The sequence below is a fragment of the Lynx rufus genome, unplaced genomic scaffold (genome assembly GCF_022079265.1).
Source record: "Lynx rufus isolate CCGP_SWC_20201006 ecotype Redwood Valley unplaced genomic scaffold, mLynRuf1.p SCAF_2, whole genome shotgun sequence".
In the NCBI taxonomy this organism is placed as follows: Eukaryota; Metazoa; Chordata; class Mammalia; order Carnivora; family Felidae; genus Lynx; species Lynx rufus.
Genome location: NW_025814834.1, coordinates 160,534,811 through 160,551,466, shown reverse-complemented (window position 1 = coordinate 160,551,466; position 16,656 = coordinate 160,534,811). Strand labels below are relative to the sequence as shown.

At 35.5% G+C, this 16,656-nt stretch overlaps 1 protein-coding gene across 7 annotated transcripts in view; it reads left to right on the top strand.

The window, feature by feature from the left end:
* Window positions 1-16,656, top strand: part of TNNI3K (TNNI3 interacting kinase) — a 283,823-nt gene that overhangs the window by 71,803 nt on the left and 195,364 nt on the right. For all 7 annotated transcript variants that reach the window (XM_047083662.1, XM_047083660.1, XM_047083665.1 and 4 more), the window contains one exon: window positions 12,204-12,302. In XM_047083662.1, coding sequence (XP_046939618.1) covers window positions 12,204-12,302 — 99 coding nt within the window. The remainder of the gene's footprint in view (window positions 1-12,203; window positions 12,303-16,656) is intronic.

The window sequence follows — 16,656 nt, the reverse complement described above, 5'->3', positions numbered from 1 at the left end:
TCACAAATGGACAGTAATGAAGTCAGTTCTGACCTGGGTGTTTTTAGTAATGAACTGAGAGGCACAATAATATATTAGTTAATTATTGCTATGTAAAATCTTACCCCAAAACTTTGTGGTCTAAAACAACAAATATTTATTATTGTGCAGTTACTGGAGTTCAGGAATTTCAGTTTTAGCTGGGTCCCCTGGCTTAGGGTCTTTCACAGGGTGTCAGGTGGGGCTGTGATTAGTTCAAAAACCAAAAAAGGAGAGAATCCACTTTCATGGTCATTCATATAGATGTTGACAGGCTTAGATCCCCTCTGGCTGTTATCCTGAGACATCAGTGCCTTGCCATGTGATCCTATGCATAGTAAAGCTCACAGTAAGACGTCTGGCTCCCATGAGAGAGAGTGATGGAGAGATCTAGAGTAAGCAAGTAAAATGAAGTCACAGTCTTTTTGTAATGTAATCTTGGAATTGGTATTCCTTTGCCCTGTTCTTTTCATGATAAATGAGAAATTATGTCAAGCCCACACACAAGAGAACTACTTATCCTCATATATAGTCAATACCACTTATATTTTCTTAATGACAATAGCAAATGTATACAGACATGGATTCATAGAGAGATTATGTGTCTGTTTGGAAAATACACTCTGTTAACCCAGGAAATTTGGCATAATGCTATACTCATGTTCTGTGGCCCAGTTTTCTCCTAGGAGCAGAGGGTCTAGCAAGTCAATGTGGTGGCAGTTTTATTCTCTAAAAACTAGCAGCTTTCTTTTGTGGAACGATAATTTCCAGTATGCATTCTCTGGATACCTAGGGTTTTAGTAGTGCCTCAGATGTCATACAAGGAAAGAAGGAGAGTGCTAGGCCCATGCCCCTAACCCCCAGGTGCCACTCCACCCAATTCTGTCATAGTACCTATGCTCAGTTCTGAATTCATAAATAAAAGTTTGGAAACATATTGTTTGAAATGTCTGAAAAACTGGGATCCTAGAGCATTGGTTTCTGGCTATAGCAATATAGTATAGTGTGGTGGTTAGGCCTTTGGGCTCTGGAACCAGCCTGCCTGAGCTGCTTTGTATTCAGATTCTGCCATTAGCTAGCCATGTTATGGGATTTAGAAAAGTCTGGGCTTGAGTCTAATCCACAGTTATTTCTTGGCCCTTTCTGTTTCTGAAGCCAAATCTACTTGGGCAGATTTGACACTGCGTTTCTTTTTATTTTCCTTGTAGGCTTCTATTATTAGCCACTCTGTATTTATCTTAGTTTAACATGACCAATGGAATGGTTAATGTATTTACCATCGTTATGCCTACTGTTTTCTGTCCTGATAATAGGTCTTTGACTAGATGATGTGTGTTCTTCATTTTAATAAAGTCCTTCTCTAGAAAGAAAATTATCTATAATTGATTTCTATACCTGTCAATGTTTAGTGCTTCATAATCCATTAAAACATTTTTACAACTGTGGATTTATCAATTTCATTGTGTTGCTTTTTCTAAGTTATTACAGACCAACATTTTCAATTATATTGTAAAATGAAGAGCCATTAGGTTGCAATTAATTACCTACATCTGCTGTTCTAATATGAATTATGGTAGTATATTGCAGTTCATCTGATAGTGAGTTTTCTGAATTAATCAAAAAGCTCACAAAGGGGAACACTAAATATTTCATATATTGTGATCATAACAGGACTAATCCTTGAGACTGAGACTTTACTGTTGATGATGCTGGAAATTAATCATTGATATCATTTTTAGGAGGATTGTTATTACTTAGTCTTGTATAAGAGCCAAAATCTTTATGTGTCCCTTCTTATGTTCTATTAGTTGACTCCAACTCACCTTCAAAGTATAATTTAGAAGTTGATTTTTCAAGTGGAGGTAAATCATTTATATTCAAAATACTTTGGCAGAAGAGTGAAAAATGGAGGAACAGGTGACTTGGGCTGGAGAATAAAAGTCATGAGAAACCTGGTTGTCAGATGGTACCTGCACTCCATAGTTAGGATGTCCAGGGTATGAACATGCAGGGAGGAACATTAGTGAGAGGAAACCTAAATGTTACTACAATTTTCAAGTCTCCACAATTGGACTATAATGAAAAATGTTGGGCCTTTGGCAAGCTACATAAGTAAATCTCACAAGAAAAAAAATTGTGGCTTTTGAAATGCATAAAACATGATATATTCATAACAGAGTAAATGTTGAAAGCCTGTTTTCTCAGCCAAGGATTTTAAAATAAGACCCTTACATAAGGAAATGCTGCAAAAAAAAAAAAGAAGATGAAGAAGAAGAAGTGTATTTATAAAGAAGAAAATAGCATAGCAAGAGGATGATTAGCTGGAAGGCTTAGAAAATTTTGTCCCTCTTTTCTTAAAACTATCTCTTCCATGGACTTCCTTAATAAGCATTCCTTTGTTCTCTTTTTCTTTCTTAGATGACTTCTCCCTTTGCTGGCTCCCTTTATTATCACTTTTTAGCAGTAAATATCCCATAAATATCTCCTTTTACCTTACGGAAGTGATGTTATCTCCTGGTTTCAATTATTACTTTCATAAAATGATACCACTTGTATCTCCAGCCTTGACCTCACTGCTTCTCATTACTGTTTTTCATATATCAGCTTTTCTACTTATGCTCTCATCATTTCCTGAGAAGTGATACATTTATAGGATTGATGAATTCTTTTTTTTATATGTATATAAGTTAATATATGCTTCAGCTCTATTTCTACAACTTAAGAATATGGAGCTTCCCTTTAATTTCTTTGATAATATTATCTGTGGAATCATTTTCTAAGTAATTTTCAGACCAAATTTAATTTTAACCTTAGATAATAAGAGAAAGATCACATAAGAGAACCTCATTTCTGTGACAGCCTGAAGAAACTATTTTCCAATAAGTTTTTGTACTCAAATATTTAATTAGAGGTATGTCAGGTAAAAAAAAAAGTCATTACAAAAATATTCAGCAAATATTATAAGAGAAAAACTCTGTGACTACATGATAGAGAGTTCTCACCTAACATTTGTAGTGGATGTCAAGAAATGAGTGTACATATTTAAAAATAGAAAATTTTACAGAAAATAGAGCATAAAGCCGAAAGAAATGCTTATTAAATCTAAAGAAAATGCTACTATCTGAAATGTTTTCTAAGTAATATAAGCCTTCAATACAAATGGATAAGCAATTATTGGTATCTTTAATTAACATAATTTTTGGTAGTTGTTTGAAAATTTGAGAATTATGTTCACATCTTGATTGAAGGATTGGCCCCAATCGAGACACCTTATGGTATTGGATAAGAACACAGTGAACTGTCAAGGGGAATTGGAAGAAATTGGCTATTACAAGTGATTAATCTGAGAGACAGAAACTGTAGGTAATGTTCTCACTTCATAAATTCATGAAGAAGATAAAAGTTTTATCTTCACACTCATCTCCCCTAAGAGGCTTCTTCTTTTAAAGACATCATTTGTTAACAATTTCTCATCATCTCTCACCGTCCCCAGTCTCATCTGCTGAGTCATATGATGCCACCATCCTAATTGTCTCTAAAACCCACTCCCCGTTTCCAAGCCACTACTGCTCCTCAGCTCATTTTATCCTTACCTCTCTCTTTTTACTATAGGACCTTGCTAACTGATTACCCTGCTTCCAATCTTGCTCCTTCTTCAGTCATTGCTATACTATTACTAGACAGGTCATTTTAAGATGCAAATCAGAATATATTTTACTCTTACTTAAAGTCTCTTGGTGAGTTCCTGTAAGGAAAAATTTTAGGAAAAATTCTAACTCCCTGCTGAAGTATATAATACTCTTTAAGATTCCTAACAAACAACTCCTACTTAGAATAAATTTTACTTCATTTGTTTTTTAGTTGACTGCAAATGATTACATAGCGAGAATCAATCTTACTCACATATTGGCTGTTTGACCATGTTTGAATATCCTTGAGGGTAATATCTACCAAGAGCTACATCTTTCTGCAGGATTGTATAAGGTAGCGAGGAATTGCTACCTGACCACAAATAATAACACACATAAGAAGAAAAACAGCAGGGGATAGTATGGTGCTTTGAACTTCCATAGACCTAAATTTAAACTTTGGTGTTTTTCCTTACAAGCTGTATAATTCTGAACTTCATTATTCTTATTTTTAAAGTGAGACTATTAATAAAATTCCATGAGATTGCTATAAGCATTAACTGAAACAGGTATTCTCATTTAGCTCATAGATATTCTCAAAGTACCCATTCAATAAATACTAGTTCCCTTTGTCTTCTAGTGCTTCATTCACATTTACAAGAATCAAAGTGTAAGTGATAAAGAGATCAGTGCAGGGGGGCTCTATCCTCCCAGACAAAAAGTGATTGGGAAATAGAGTGGAAATACATAACAGGAATAGCAGTTGCCAAAGGAGGTAGGTCTTATGTTAAAGGAAGTCTGGGAAAAACACATATAACTGGAGAGAGGTGGAGTAGTAGTAATAGTAGATGGGATCAACCAGAGAATGTATACTGCAAGATGGCTAATAGCTACCACTTATTGAATACTTACTGTTATGTACCAAGTATTGTGCTAAGTGCTTTGTGTATATTAACTTCAACAAGAGATCAAAAAGAAACACAACCAAACAGTTGTCAGTAAGGAAAAAGCAACACTTCAGAAACACTTAAGAGATGAACAGTCACCTCTATAGAGGAATAATAATAAGTTCGCAGAGGGGTAAGGAGCAGACTCAATCACTACAATGTCAATCAACCCAAGGGAGAATAGAATCTCAAGGAGCAGACAAATAGTAAAATGAATAATAAAATAAGGAAAAGACTAAAAGGTATCTGTTGGAATGGGCAATTAGGAGGCCTTTGATGTCATTTTACACAGAAATTTTACTAAAGTGGTGAGGTCTAAAGCCAAATTGTAGTGGGATGAGGAATGAATAGGAGGTGAGGAAATGTGGACAAAAAGTATGGACTAGTTTTAAAAGAAGATTGTCTGTGAAGTTTAGGAGTGAGGGCAATGGTTCAAGGGGACATAATTGAAAACTGGTTGTTGAATGTTAGAAATTTTTTAAAAAAGGAAATAACTGGGAAATACCAATCTAAATCAACTTGCATGTTAATGTCTCTGGGATCATTTTGAATTCATGAAGCATAGACTTTAGAAAACATTTTTCTCTATTGTAAATAACACTACTATAAACATAGGGGTGCATGTACCCCTTTGAATTAGTGTTTTTGTATTTGGGGGTAAATATCCAGTAGTGCAATTACTGGATCATAAGTATTTCTATTTTTATGTTTTTGCGGAAGCTCCATACTGTTTCCCACAGTGGCTGCACCAGTTTGCATCCCTACCAACAGTGCAAGACATGGATGGAGCTAGAGAGTATAATGCTAACTGAAATAAATCAGTCAAAGAAAGACAAGTATCATATGATTTCTCTAATAAGAAACCAAACAAATGAGCAAAGGAGAAAAGAGATGGAGTGAGGTAACCCAAGAACCAGACTCTTAACTATAGAGAACAAATGGATGGTTACCAGATGGGAATGGGTGGGGGGGATGCTTTAAATAGGTGATGAGGATTAAAGAGCACACTTGTGTGATGAGCTCTGAGTAATGTATAGAATTGTTGAATCACTATGTTGTGCATCTGAAACTAATATAATACTCTGTTAACTAACTGGAATTAAAGTAAAAACTAAAAAGAAAAAAAAACATTTTCCTCTAAAGTTTTGCTGATACAGATTTTCCAATAAATGGAAATGGGTATTATCCTAATATAGTCTCATGATTCTGCTCTCTGTAAGTCTCAATTATAAAGTGTAGATAAAGCCATACTGAAATAAAAATTATGGCTTTAAATAAACTATAAATCCTGAGGAAACATCAGTATAGACATAAATTTGAGGAACACTACAGGGGCCCCTGGGCAGCTCAGTTGGTTAAGTGTCTGACTTTGGCTCAGGTCACAGTCTCACAGTTCATGAGTTCGAGTCCCGGGTTGGGCTCTGCCACAGCTCAGCGCCTGGAACCTGCGTCTCCCTCTCTCTGCCCCTCCCCTGCTCACACTCCGTCACTCTCAAAAATAAATAAATGTTAATTTTCTTTTTTTAATTTGAGGAAGACTACAAAAAGTCATGGAAAATGATAGCACTTAAGGCAAAGAAAATTTTAATTTAAAAGTAGATATTTACTGGTATAAGACACTATATCTACTTGGTATAAGACACTATATTGAACTTTGACAATTTCAACTGACATTGATTGCCATTTAATTACATTCAGAATTTACCTTATTTTACTTCTTTCCCCTGGGACATTTAGTTCCTCTTGATATGATCTTTTTTTCTCTTCATTGCTATCAATGGCTTTCATAAAATGAAGTATAGAGGGGGTGCTAAATGAGACCAAGTCAAATAAGTTAAAGTCACACTGTAGGAGAAACATTCAGCAAGCAAGAACAATAAGGGCCTTACTCTTATGGACATTCTTTTAGCATCTCTGGAATTTTAATTTATTTTATTTTTTAATTTGAATTCAAGTTAGTTAACATACAGTGTAGTACTGGTTTCAGTAGTAGAACCCAGTGATTCATCACTGCCATATAACACCCAGTGCTCATCCCAACAAGTGCCGTCCTTAATGCCCATCACCCATTTAGCCCACCCCCCACCTACCTCCCTTCCAGCAACCCTCAGTTTGTTCTCTGTATTTAAGAGTCTCTTATGGTTTGCCTCCCTCTATCTTTTTATCTTATTTTTCCTTCCCTTCCCCTATGTTCATCTGTTGTGTTTCTTAAATTCCACACATGAATGAAATAATATGATATTTGTCTTTCTCTGACTGACTTATTTTGCTGAGCATGGTACACTCTAGTTCCATCCATGGTGTTGCAAATGGAAAGATTTCATTCTTTTTGATTGCCAGATAATATTCCATTATATATATATATATATATATATATATATATATATATATATATATACACACATATATATATACACATACACACACACACATACACACACATATATATATAAAATAAAACACAGATTTTTTTAATCCATTTGTCCGTTGATAGACTTCTGGCCTCTTTCCATAATTTGGCTATTGTTGATACCACTGCTGTAAACATTGGGGTTCTGTGCCCCTTCAAAACAGCACACCTGTATCCTTTGGTTAAATACCTACTATAGTGCAATTGCTAGGTCATAGGGTAGTTCTGTTTTTAATTTTTTGAGGAACCTCCATACTGTTCTCCAGAGTGGCTGCACCAACAGTGCAAAAGTGTTCCCCTTTCTCTGCACCCTTATCAACATCTGTTGTTTCTTGGGTGGTTAATTTTAGCAACTCTGACAGGCGTGAGGTACCTCATTGTGGTTTTGATTTGTATTTCCCTGATGATGAGTGATATTAAGCATCTTCATGTATCTACTAGCCATCTGGATGTCTTCTTTGGAAAAGTGCCTATTCATGTCTTCTGCCCATTTGTTCACCGGATAATTTTTTTTTGGGGTGTTGAGTTTGATAATTTCTTTATAGATTTTGGATACTAATCCTGTATTGTATATGTCATTTCCAAATATCTTCTCCTATTCTATTGATTGCCTTTCAATTTTGTTGATTGTTTCCTTCACTTTTCAGAAACTGTTTATCTTGATGAGGTCCCAATAGTTCATTTTTCCTCTTGTTTCCCTTGCCTCTAGAGACATACCTAGTAAGAAGTTGATGTGGCCAAGGTCAAAGAGGTTGCTGCCTGTTTTCTCCTGTAGGATTTTGATGGTTTCCTGTCTTACATTTAGACCTTTCATCCATTTTGAATTTATTTTGGTGTATGGTATAAGAAAGTGGTCCAGTTTCATTCTTCTACATGTCTCTAGAATTTTAAATTGTAAGCACTGGCTATTTTAGTTATGATTAAATTGCAGTGAAAAATTATTTTTCCTGAAGTCCAAACTTCTTACACTTCACTGAGGCACGTTTAGAACAGGAAAATAAAAGTTTAAGATTTTGTATAATAGTGGTTTACCCCAGTGATAATTAATGGGAAGGTTAAGTTGTGAGGATAAGTATTAGAATCATTCAGAGAAAGAAATTATCAATATGGTAAAGTATTTGTAGGAACTTCTCATGAAGTACATGAGCTTGATCAGGGGCGCCAGGGTGACTCAGTTGGTTAAGTGTCCAACTTTGGTTTGGGTCTCACGGTTTGTGGGTTCAAGCCCCGCATCAGTCTCTGTGCTGTCAGCTCAGCACCTGGAGTCTGCTAAGGATTCTGTCTCCCTCTCTTTCTGCCCCTCCCCTGATCATGTTCTTTCTCTCTCTGTCTCAAAAATAAATAAAACATTTTTAAAATTAAAAAAAAAAGAATATAAGCTTGATCTTGAGACTGGTTATATGACAGGCAGAGAAAGAGAAGGGAGGCTTTCTAGGAAAAAGAGCAGAATGTACAAATACATGTTTAAATTACAACCTGAAAATCGAAGAGGCTCCACTTTGATCTTTTAGTGAGTCAACTGGTAAATAAAAATATCTGTAAAGTATAATATATATAGTAATTCCTAGTATCAAAATAATCAGGAGCTCTTAAAATAATAAGGATCCACTTTCTATGCTCATAAAACAACTACTTAATGGGAAGTACTTTTTGGTATTTATCCTTCAATCAGGAAAATGTACCTAGTTACCAGACCATATTTGAGTATCATTCCTTTAATCATAATAATAATACTGACATATATGTCAGGTATACAAATATAAATATAATACAGTTCACTTCCTTAAAGTGTTTAAAGATTATTAAGATATTCTTTCTGTGATAACACTTTTTTCTACTTTACGATTTCACTAGTAGTTTTGATATTGCTTTCAAGGAAAAAAATCAAAACTGTATTTTATCAAAAAATCTTAAGCCAATAATTTTGTGCCCTGCAAAAAATGTTTTTAATTCTTTTTAACATTTATTTGAGAGAGAGAGAGACAGAGCATGAGTGCGGGAGGAGCAGAGAAAGAGAGAAACACAGAATCCAAAGCAGGCTCCAGGCTTTGAGCTGACAGCACAGAGCCCAACACGGGGCTCAAACTCACTAACTGTGAGATCATGACCTGAGCCAAAGTCAGACACCCAACCAACAGAGCCACCCAGGTGCCCCTGCCTTGCAAAAATCTTAATGAGATAATATATACATATAAAACTCTAATCACAGTTCCTGGCGTGGAGAAGGCACTGGGGTTTGCTAAATATTAATTTAAAATAAGTGATCAATAAATATTTATTGAATTGAATTATTTAAAATTTCTATCATATAATTGAGTCCTAATTGTTAATATATAAATTCCCTTATAAATGATGATATACAATTTCTTGTATATCATTATATATCAAAATTAACATATTTCATAATATATAATTTTTTACCAGAAATACAGAACAATTAAACAATTATTTGGGTGTCTATCATATACTTAGCATAGTGGCAAATAAATAGATTTAGACTGTGACTTTATGGGGCTTCATGTAGTAGAAAGCAAGTGAAATTGCTTTACCAACTTTTTCAAGTTCAAGAGAAGGGAAGCATGGATAAAATGATCTGATACATATATGTTCCAGGCTAAATGCTAATACAAGTGTATTTGTCTTAGCCACATGACAGACATATTTGTACATCACAAAACATTACATTCCCATAATATATGCCATATCCCATATGCCAAGAGATACTCTCCCCATATGACTCCAAAAGTCATAAAAATCAATAAGTGCATTCTACTCATATAAGTAACATATAAAATTTTTCAGATAATTCCAATGTACATTGCTCTCAATAGTTAAATATTTCCTTAAATTTTAAAACAAACTAAATAAAGCCTACAGTTCAATAATGACTCTGTGTGGTTGCATTAAGACTTACATTTTGACAGTTTCTCAGAAGGCCAGCACTCCATAATTAATGAAGTTTCAGCCAAAAGATTGACCTTCTGAATGACTGGATAAGTGCAAACTTAGAAGGAAAAAAGTTTGCTTTGGACCATTTATTGAAGCCTAAGAGCTGTTATCTTTTAAAATGAAAGTAAGTTCTGGAACCATGCCTAAGAAATTGGCTCTATATGTTAACATTGGAGAGTCCCTATTACAATAAAAATGCATGCTGTCTACTTTATTTTATGCTATATTTAAAATAACAGAAATTGTAAAAAGCTTCATTTACTTGATCTTTTGTGACCTTCTGTAAAGGTTCCTAAGATTGAACTCTCAGGCATGTGAAGTCTAAGATATGACACGCTTTATATAAATGGCTCTGGTATTCATTTCCAAGCTGAATCTACAGAGCTTCTACTGAAAGTTTCCTCTCATCTGGGTTTGAGTCAGTTCATTTACTTAAAGGTTAGCCTTAATGAGGTTAAGGTCACAGGAGGAGCCTGATGGAAAATGTTTAAAATCAATGGGAACCTAGATTTGAATTCCGGTTCTGCCCTTTACTAGCTGTAGGAACTTAACTAAGTTCATGAGGCTTAGTTTCTTCACCTTTAAAATGGAAGAGTAGCACCTATATTTCTGTGTTTTGTGTGAAACAGGACACTCCAGTTACCATTTATGCACTTAGTGCAGGGTCTGACACATAATATATCCTCAATAAATATTAAATATTAACTGTGCTTTTGATTTGTTATTAGGAAAACAATTCATTGTATACATTATGTATTCCATGGATCATTAGTTAGCAATACCCAAATATCAGCAAAAGCATTATTCTGGGAATGTATAGAAGTCTATACACCTGTTTATATTTTTGAACCCAGCAGAAATTTCAAATGGCCCAACAAGAATTCCTTTTTTGTATGTCAATCCCTTCTAATGTTATTCTAGTGATTGAATAAATTTTGAGAATAAACACAACACAGCTTTAGCTCATACATTCTCAATAAATTGTGTATTGATGCATGAATAAATGGATGATAGAGTGAATGAACTATTTAAAACTATGGAGCACTCAGACACAAAGCTTAAGCAAGAGCCTAAAGATTCATTTCTGTGCTGACAATTGCTCCATGACTTTGAGAAATTTTCTACTTCCTCTCATTTTCAATTTCTTTCTCTTTCAAACATAGGGGCTTAATACGTAATGTCTGTCCATGGTGCCTCTCCAGTTCTGAAAGGCTATGATTCAAACAGGAAAGGAAACTTGACTAAGGACGCAATTTGTTTATTGGAACAGAAGAGTTGTTAGAACATAAGTCCTTTGAGCTTTTAGATCTTATCTTCCTGTTTTCTCTCCTAAGTCTAACAGACTTTTGAAAATTTTCCCAAATGTATATTATTTTACCACATGACAAATAGATAGTGCATTAGGAAAATCTAAAATAAAAATGAGCGCATCTGAAGGAAATGATTGTAAACAATTTTCCAGAGAAGTGAGACATAGAGATAGGTCTTTGAGAGGAGAAGAAATCTGAAGGGCTAGCAGATTTGTTGGCAATCTGTAATTTTCCATGAAGACAGTTGCCCAACAGCTCCTGGTAGTGTTATTTACTTGCTCATTCATTCATTCACTCACTCATTCACTCATTCATTCAATAAATGCTTTGGAATGATTACTATTTGCATGGAAACATGCCAGGGTAGGATTATAAAGATGAATGTGCTGTATTTTGTCCTTAAAGGATTTATTCTTTAGTAGAGATGAAAAGACATGTATATAATTTTTTTATGTTCTATGTGGCATGAAAGAAAGTTACATGAGATTTAAGAAGAAGGAAGACAAATTCAGAAAGTCAGTTGGCAATGAAGGGAGGAAAATCAAAGAAAACTGGGAGTAGAAGGTAATTAGCTTGGGTTTAAATATCTGTAGATTGGGCAGCAGATAATTCCTGGCTGAGGAAATGATGTGATCAAAGACTGAAAGGAGCAGGAAATGGAATGCCATCTTACTACATTATTGAGTTTAAGAAAGAATAATGGGAAATACATTTAAAGGATAATGCCAGATTGAGGAGAACTTTGGAAGCCACAGTAAGGGATTTGGTCTTCATTTTCTGTACAAAAGCAGCCATTGGAGATTTCAGAGAAGGGAGATGGAAGAAAACTCATCCTGGATGGTGATTCCTGAAGAAGAGTTGTACCTGGTGGTTGTAAAATGAATTTTGATAGGCAGATGCCCCAAATAAAGGTCTTACCTGAGCTCTCTTTCTTGTCCAGGTTGCTGATGTCCTGCTGCAACATGGCGCAAATGTCAATGTTCAAGATGCAGTTTTTTTCACTCCATTGCACATTGCAGCATACTATGGACATGAACAGGTATGTCTAATGGTAGGATTTCCAAAGGCTGGGGAACCATTCCAGGCTTTTGTGGAACTGCCCTAGCCTCAAAGAAGGAATATTTAAGCTATCCTTTGGATTACTTTTGCCATATTATCATCAGTTCCACCTTTAGGGTCTGATAGATGCATAGAAACATTGCACCTGCCAAGTGATTCATTTTCACTAACTGTTTCAGTACCCACGGGAGGTACTACAGTAAGTGTACACTCCCAGGAATCACCCAGCCTGTATTTTAAAAATTCCTAGCTTTGTGACCATGTGTAGATTATATTATCTCCCTGATCTTCAGTTTCTTCATCTGTAAAATGGCGAAAATATTAATAGTGCCTACCCATAGAGTTGTGGATATGATGAGATATTAATTTCAAGTGTTTGGCAAATTCTCAATAACTGTCACTATGATGATACTAGTGCAATAACTTTTAATAAAACAAATCATAAAGACCTTCCTTTATGAAAAAATGTGTCTTTCAAAAACTGGGCTTCTTTTTTTTCTACTGTCCTGGAATGTGGTAGACTGAAAATATCCCCCAAAATATGTTCATGCTTTAATTTTCAGAACCTGTGAATGTTACCCTAAAAAGGATTTAGCAGATGTGATCAAGTTAAAGATCTCAAGTTGGGGAAATTAGGCTGGCATTATCTGGGTGGACCTGATATAATCACAAGGGTTCTTATAATAAGGAGCAGGAAACCTAAGTGTCAGTGAATGTAAGAGGTTAAAGTGATGCTAGAAGGGGTAACAAGCTAAGGAATGCAGGCAGCCTGTAGAAGCTGAAAATGCAAGGAAATGAAAGCCTCCAGAAGGAATACAACCTGCCAACACCTTGGTTTTAGACTTCTGAACACCAGAACTTTTAAGAGAATAATCTGTGCTGTTTTAATCCAATAAATTTGTGGTGATTTGCAGCAGTGGGAAATTAATACATGGAATAACCTAGAAAAATTTAAAAAACAGTCACTAGGGGCGCCTGGGTGGCTCAGTCAGTTAAGCATCCAACTTCAGCTCAGGTCATGATCTCGCGGTCTGTGAGTTCCAGCCCTGCATCGGGCATAGTGCTGATAGCTCAGACAGAGCCTGGTGACTGCTTTGGATTCTGTGTCTCCCTCTCTTTCTGCCCCTCCCCCACTCATACTGTCTCTCTCTCTCTCTCTCAAAAATAATAAACATTAAAAAAAATACTTATATATACAATGGAATACTACTTGGCAATGAGGAAGAATGAAATCCTGCCATTTGCAACAACGTGGATGGAACTGGAGGGTATTATGCTAAGTGAAATAAGTCAGTCAGAGAAAGACAGATATCATATGTTTTCACTCATATGTGGAACTTGAGAAACTTAACAAAAGATCATGGGGGAAGGGAAGGGGGAAAAATAGTTACAAACAGAGAGGGAAGGAAGCAAACCATAAGAGACTCTTAAATACAGAGAACAAAGCGAGGATTGATGGGGGGCCAGGGGTGAGGCGAAAATGGGTGATGGGCATTGAGGAGGGCACTTGTTAGGATGAGCACTGAGTGTTGTATGTAAGTGATGAATCACAGGAATCTACCCCTAAAACCAAGAGCATGCTGTATACACTGTATGTTAGCCAACTTGACAATAAATTATATTAAAAAATTAAAATTAAAAATAAAAATAAATAAAAAATAAAAAACAATCACTGAATGTGCTTTAAATATAATTTGCTTTAGATATGTAATTATATAACAGGTAATTATGTTAAAATTTGATATTCTGTAATAAAATAATAATAAATATAGAATGCTTTAAAGTTTATAGTGTGCCTTCATTCAATGAATAGTTTCATTTGACCTTCACGGAAACCTAATGAACTTAATGAGTTACCATGTGAGTGAGCTCATACTATGGGACAGGAAGTTTATGTGGATTATTTTTTGTGTGTGTGATTTTTCCACAATCCTAAAGTTAACTATTATTTTCCCTCTCTTGCCAATGATATGCATGAGCTCACTCAGGTCAAGTAGCATGCCAGAGTCACACAGTTAATTAGAAGATCTGGAATACATATTCAGGTCTGTCTGATCCCAAAGCCTATAGTTATTCTGTTGTACCTAAGAGCATCTTCTTATTTGTTTTCTATCAGTGAGACAAATCAGAAAGTCGAGGAAATTTGCTTGAGGGGTAGGGATATTCAAGGCCTAGTGCTCTAACTCCCAAGTGCATTGATTTTTTAAAAATTGTTAACAACTTTATTGAGATATAAAGAAATTGTGGTTTATATACACAATGGAATACTACTTGGCAATGAGAAAGAATGAAATATGGCCTTTTGTAGCAACGTGGATGGAACTGGAGAGTGTTATGTTAAGTGAAATAAGTCATACAGAGAAAGACAGATATCATATGTTTTCACTCTTATGTGGATCCTGAGAAACTTAACGGAAGACCATGGGAAAGGGGAAGGAAAAAAAAAACTTAGGGAGAGAGCCAAACCATAAGAGACTCTTAAAAACTGAGAATAAATTGAGGGTTGATGGGGGGGTGGGAGAGTGGGGGTGGGTGGTTGATGGGCATTGAGGAGGGCACCTGTTGGGATGAGCACTGGGTGTTGTATGGAAACCAATTTGGCAATAAATTTTATATTAAAAAAAGAGATATAAATCATCAATTTAAATTGTGTAATTCAATGGCTTTAGTATATTCAGAGTTGTGCAACCATCATCACAATTAATTGAATGAAGCCATTACCCCCAGAAACAACACTTACTTCCACCTTCTTCCCAACCTCTTTCTTCCAGCCTGAGGAAAATACTAATATTCTTTCTGTTTCTATAGATTTACCTTCTGGAGACTCCCTATAAATGCAGTCATACAATACATGGTCTTTTGTGACTGATTTCTTTCACTTAGCACAACGTTTTTAAGATTCATCAACTTTAGGGGCACCTGTGTTGCTCAGTCAGTTAAGCAGCCCACTTCAGCTCAGGTCATGATATCATGGTTTTTGAGTTTGAGCCTGGTGTTGGGCTCTGTGCTGACGGCTTGGAGCCTGGAGCCTGCTTCTGATTCTGTGTTTCCCTCTCTGCACTTCCCCCACTCACTCTATGTCTCTCAGAAAATGGATAAACATAAAAAAAAAAAAAGATTCATCAACTTTATAGCGTTATACCAGTACCTCCTTGCTTTTTAGTGTGGCATAGTATTTTGTTGTATGGATATGCCAGGTTTTATTTATTCATTCATCAGTTGATGGATATTTGTATTTTTTCCATTTTTTGGCTATTTTGAATATGGTGCTTTGAACATTCAATTTTTTTTTTATTCACATATGATTAACATACAGTGTTATGTTAGTTTTGGGTGTATGATACGATGATTCAACAATTCTATACATTTCTGAGTTCTCAACAAGATAAGCATGTTCTTAATCTCCTTTATCTATTTCACCCATTTCTCCCCTCCCTCGGCCCATATCCACATCATGTACAAGTTTTGATATGGACATCTGTTTGCATTTCTCTTGGGTACATCTAAGAGTGGAATTGATGGCTCATGTGTTAACACTATGTTTAACATCTTATGGAATGGTCAAACTGTTTTCTAAAGAGGTTAATGCCTAATGAGTTAAAAATCAAATTGTGTCCAGAAAAGAAAGCCTATGTGACATACCTCCCAGGACAAGATAAGCCCATGATTTTAACCTTAACATATTGAAAGACAAAATTTGTATGTGCTACTTTCAAACATCGCCAATTAGCTATCCTTAGGAAACTAAACTGACCCAAATAAAACAAATAACAAATGTAATTGGATAACCAAAACTTAACTCTTCTTTTCACATCCCATTTTCACTCTTCCTCACTTTATATCTCTACATCTCTAGTCTTACTCAATTATGGAGTAAAATTATACCTTTTTACCTTTGTAGAGGTCATGCCATTGCACTGCCTCAGGATCCCAAGTTAAAAATCAAACTTACTTGTGTCTCTGTGCTCTTCTAGTCATTGTGCCTTTATTTCTTTGCTAGCTGGCATATGCTTGGACACTCTCAGACCTGTGAAGCGTGACCTATAGCTAGGAAAGATTTCTCATTTCATTTGATGTGCTGCTCAAAGTGCACTGGAGTGTACTGGAGAGCTGGGCACTGAAAATGCTTTTGAAAGTACAGGGTCTAAAAGCCCAGATGATGAAAAAAATCCGTACTTTTCTGACTTTAGGCAGAAACAGGATATACACAATGCATATTATTTGTAGAGTCATCCTCTTTGGTGATTAACCTCCTCACCCACAGAAATATAAAGAGCTTCTATGCATGTTGGATGGAGAGCTAAATTTGTTTACTTTCCCTGAATATATAGTCA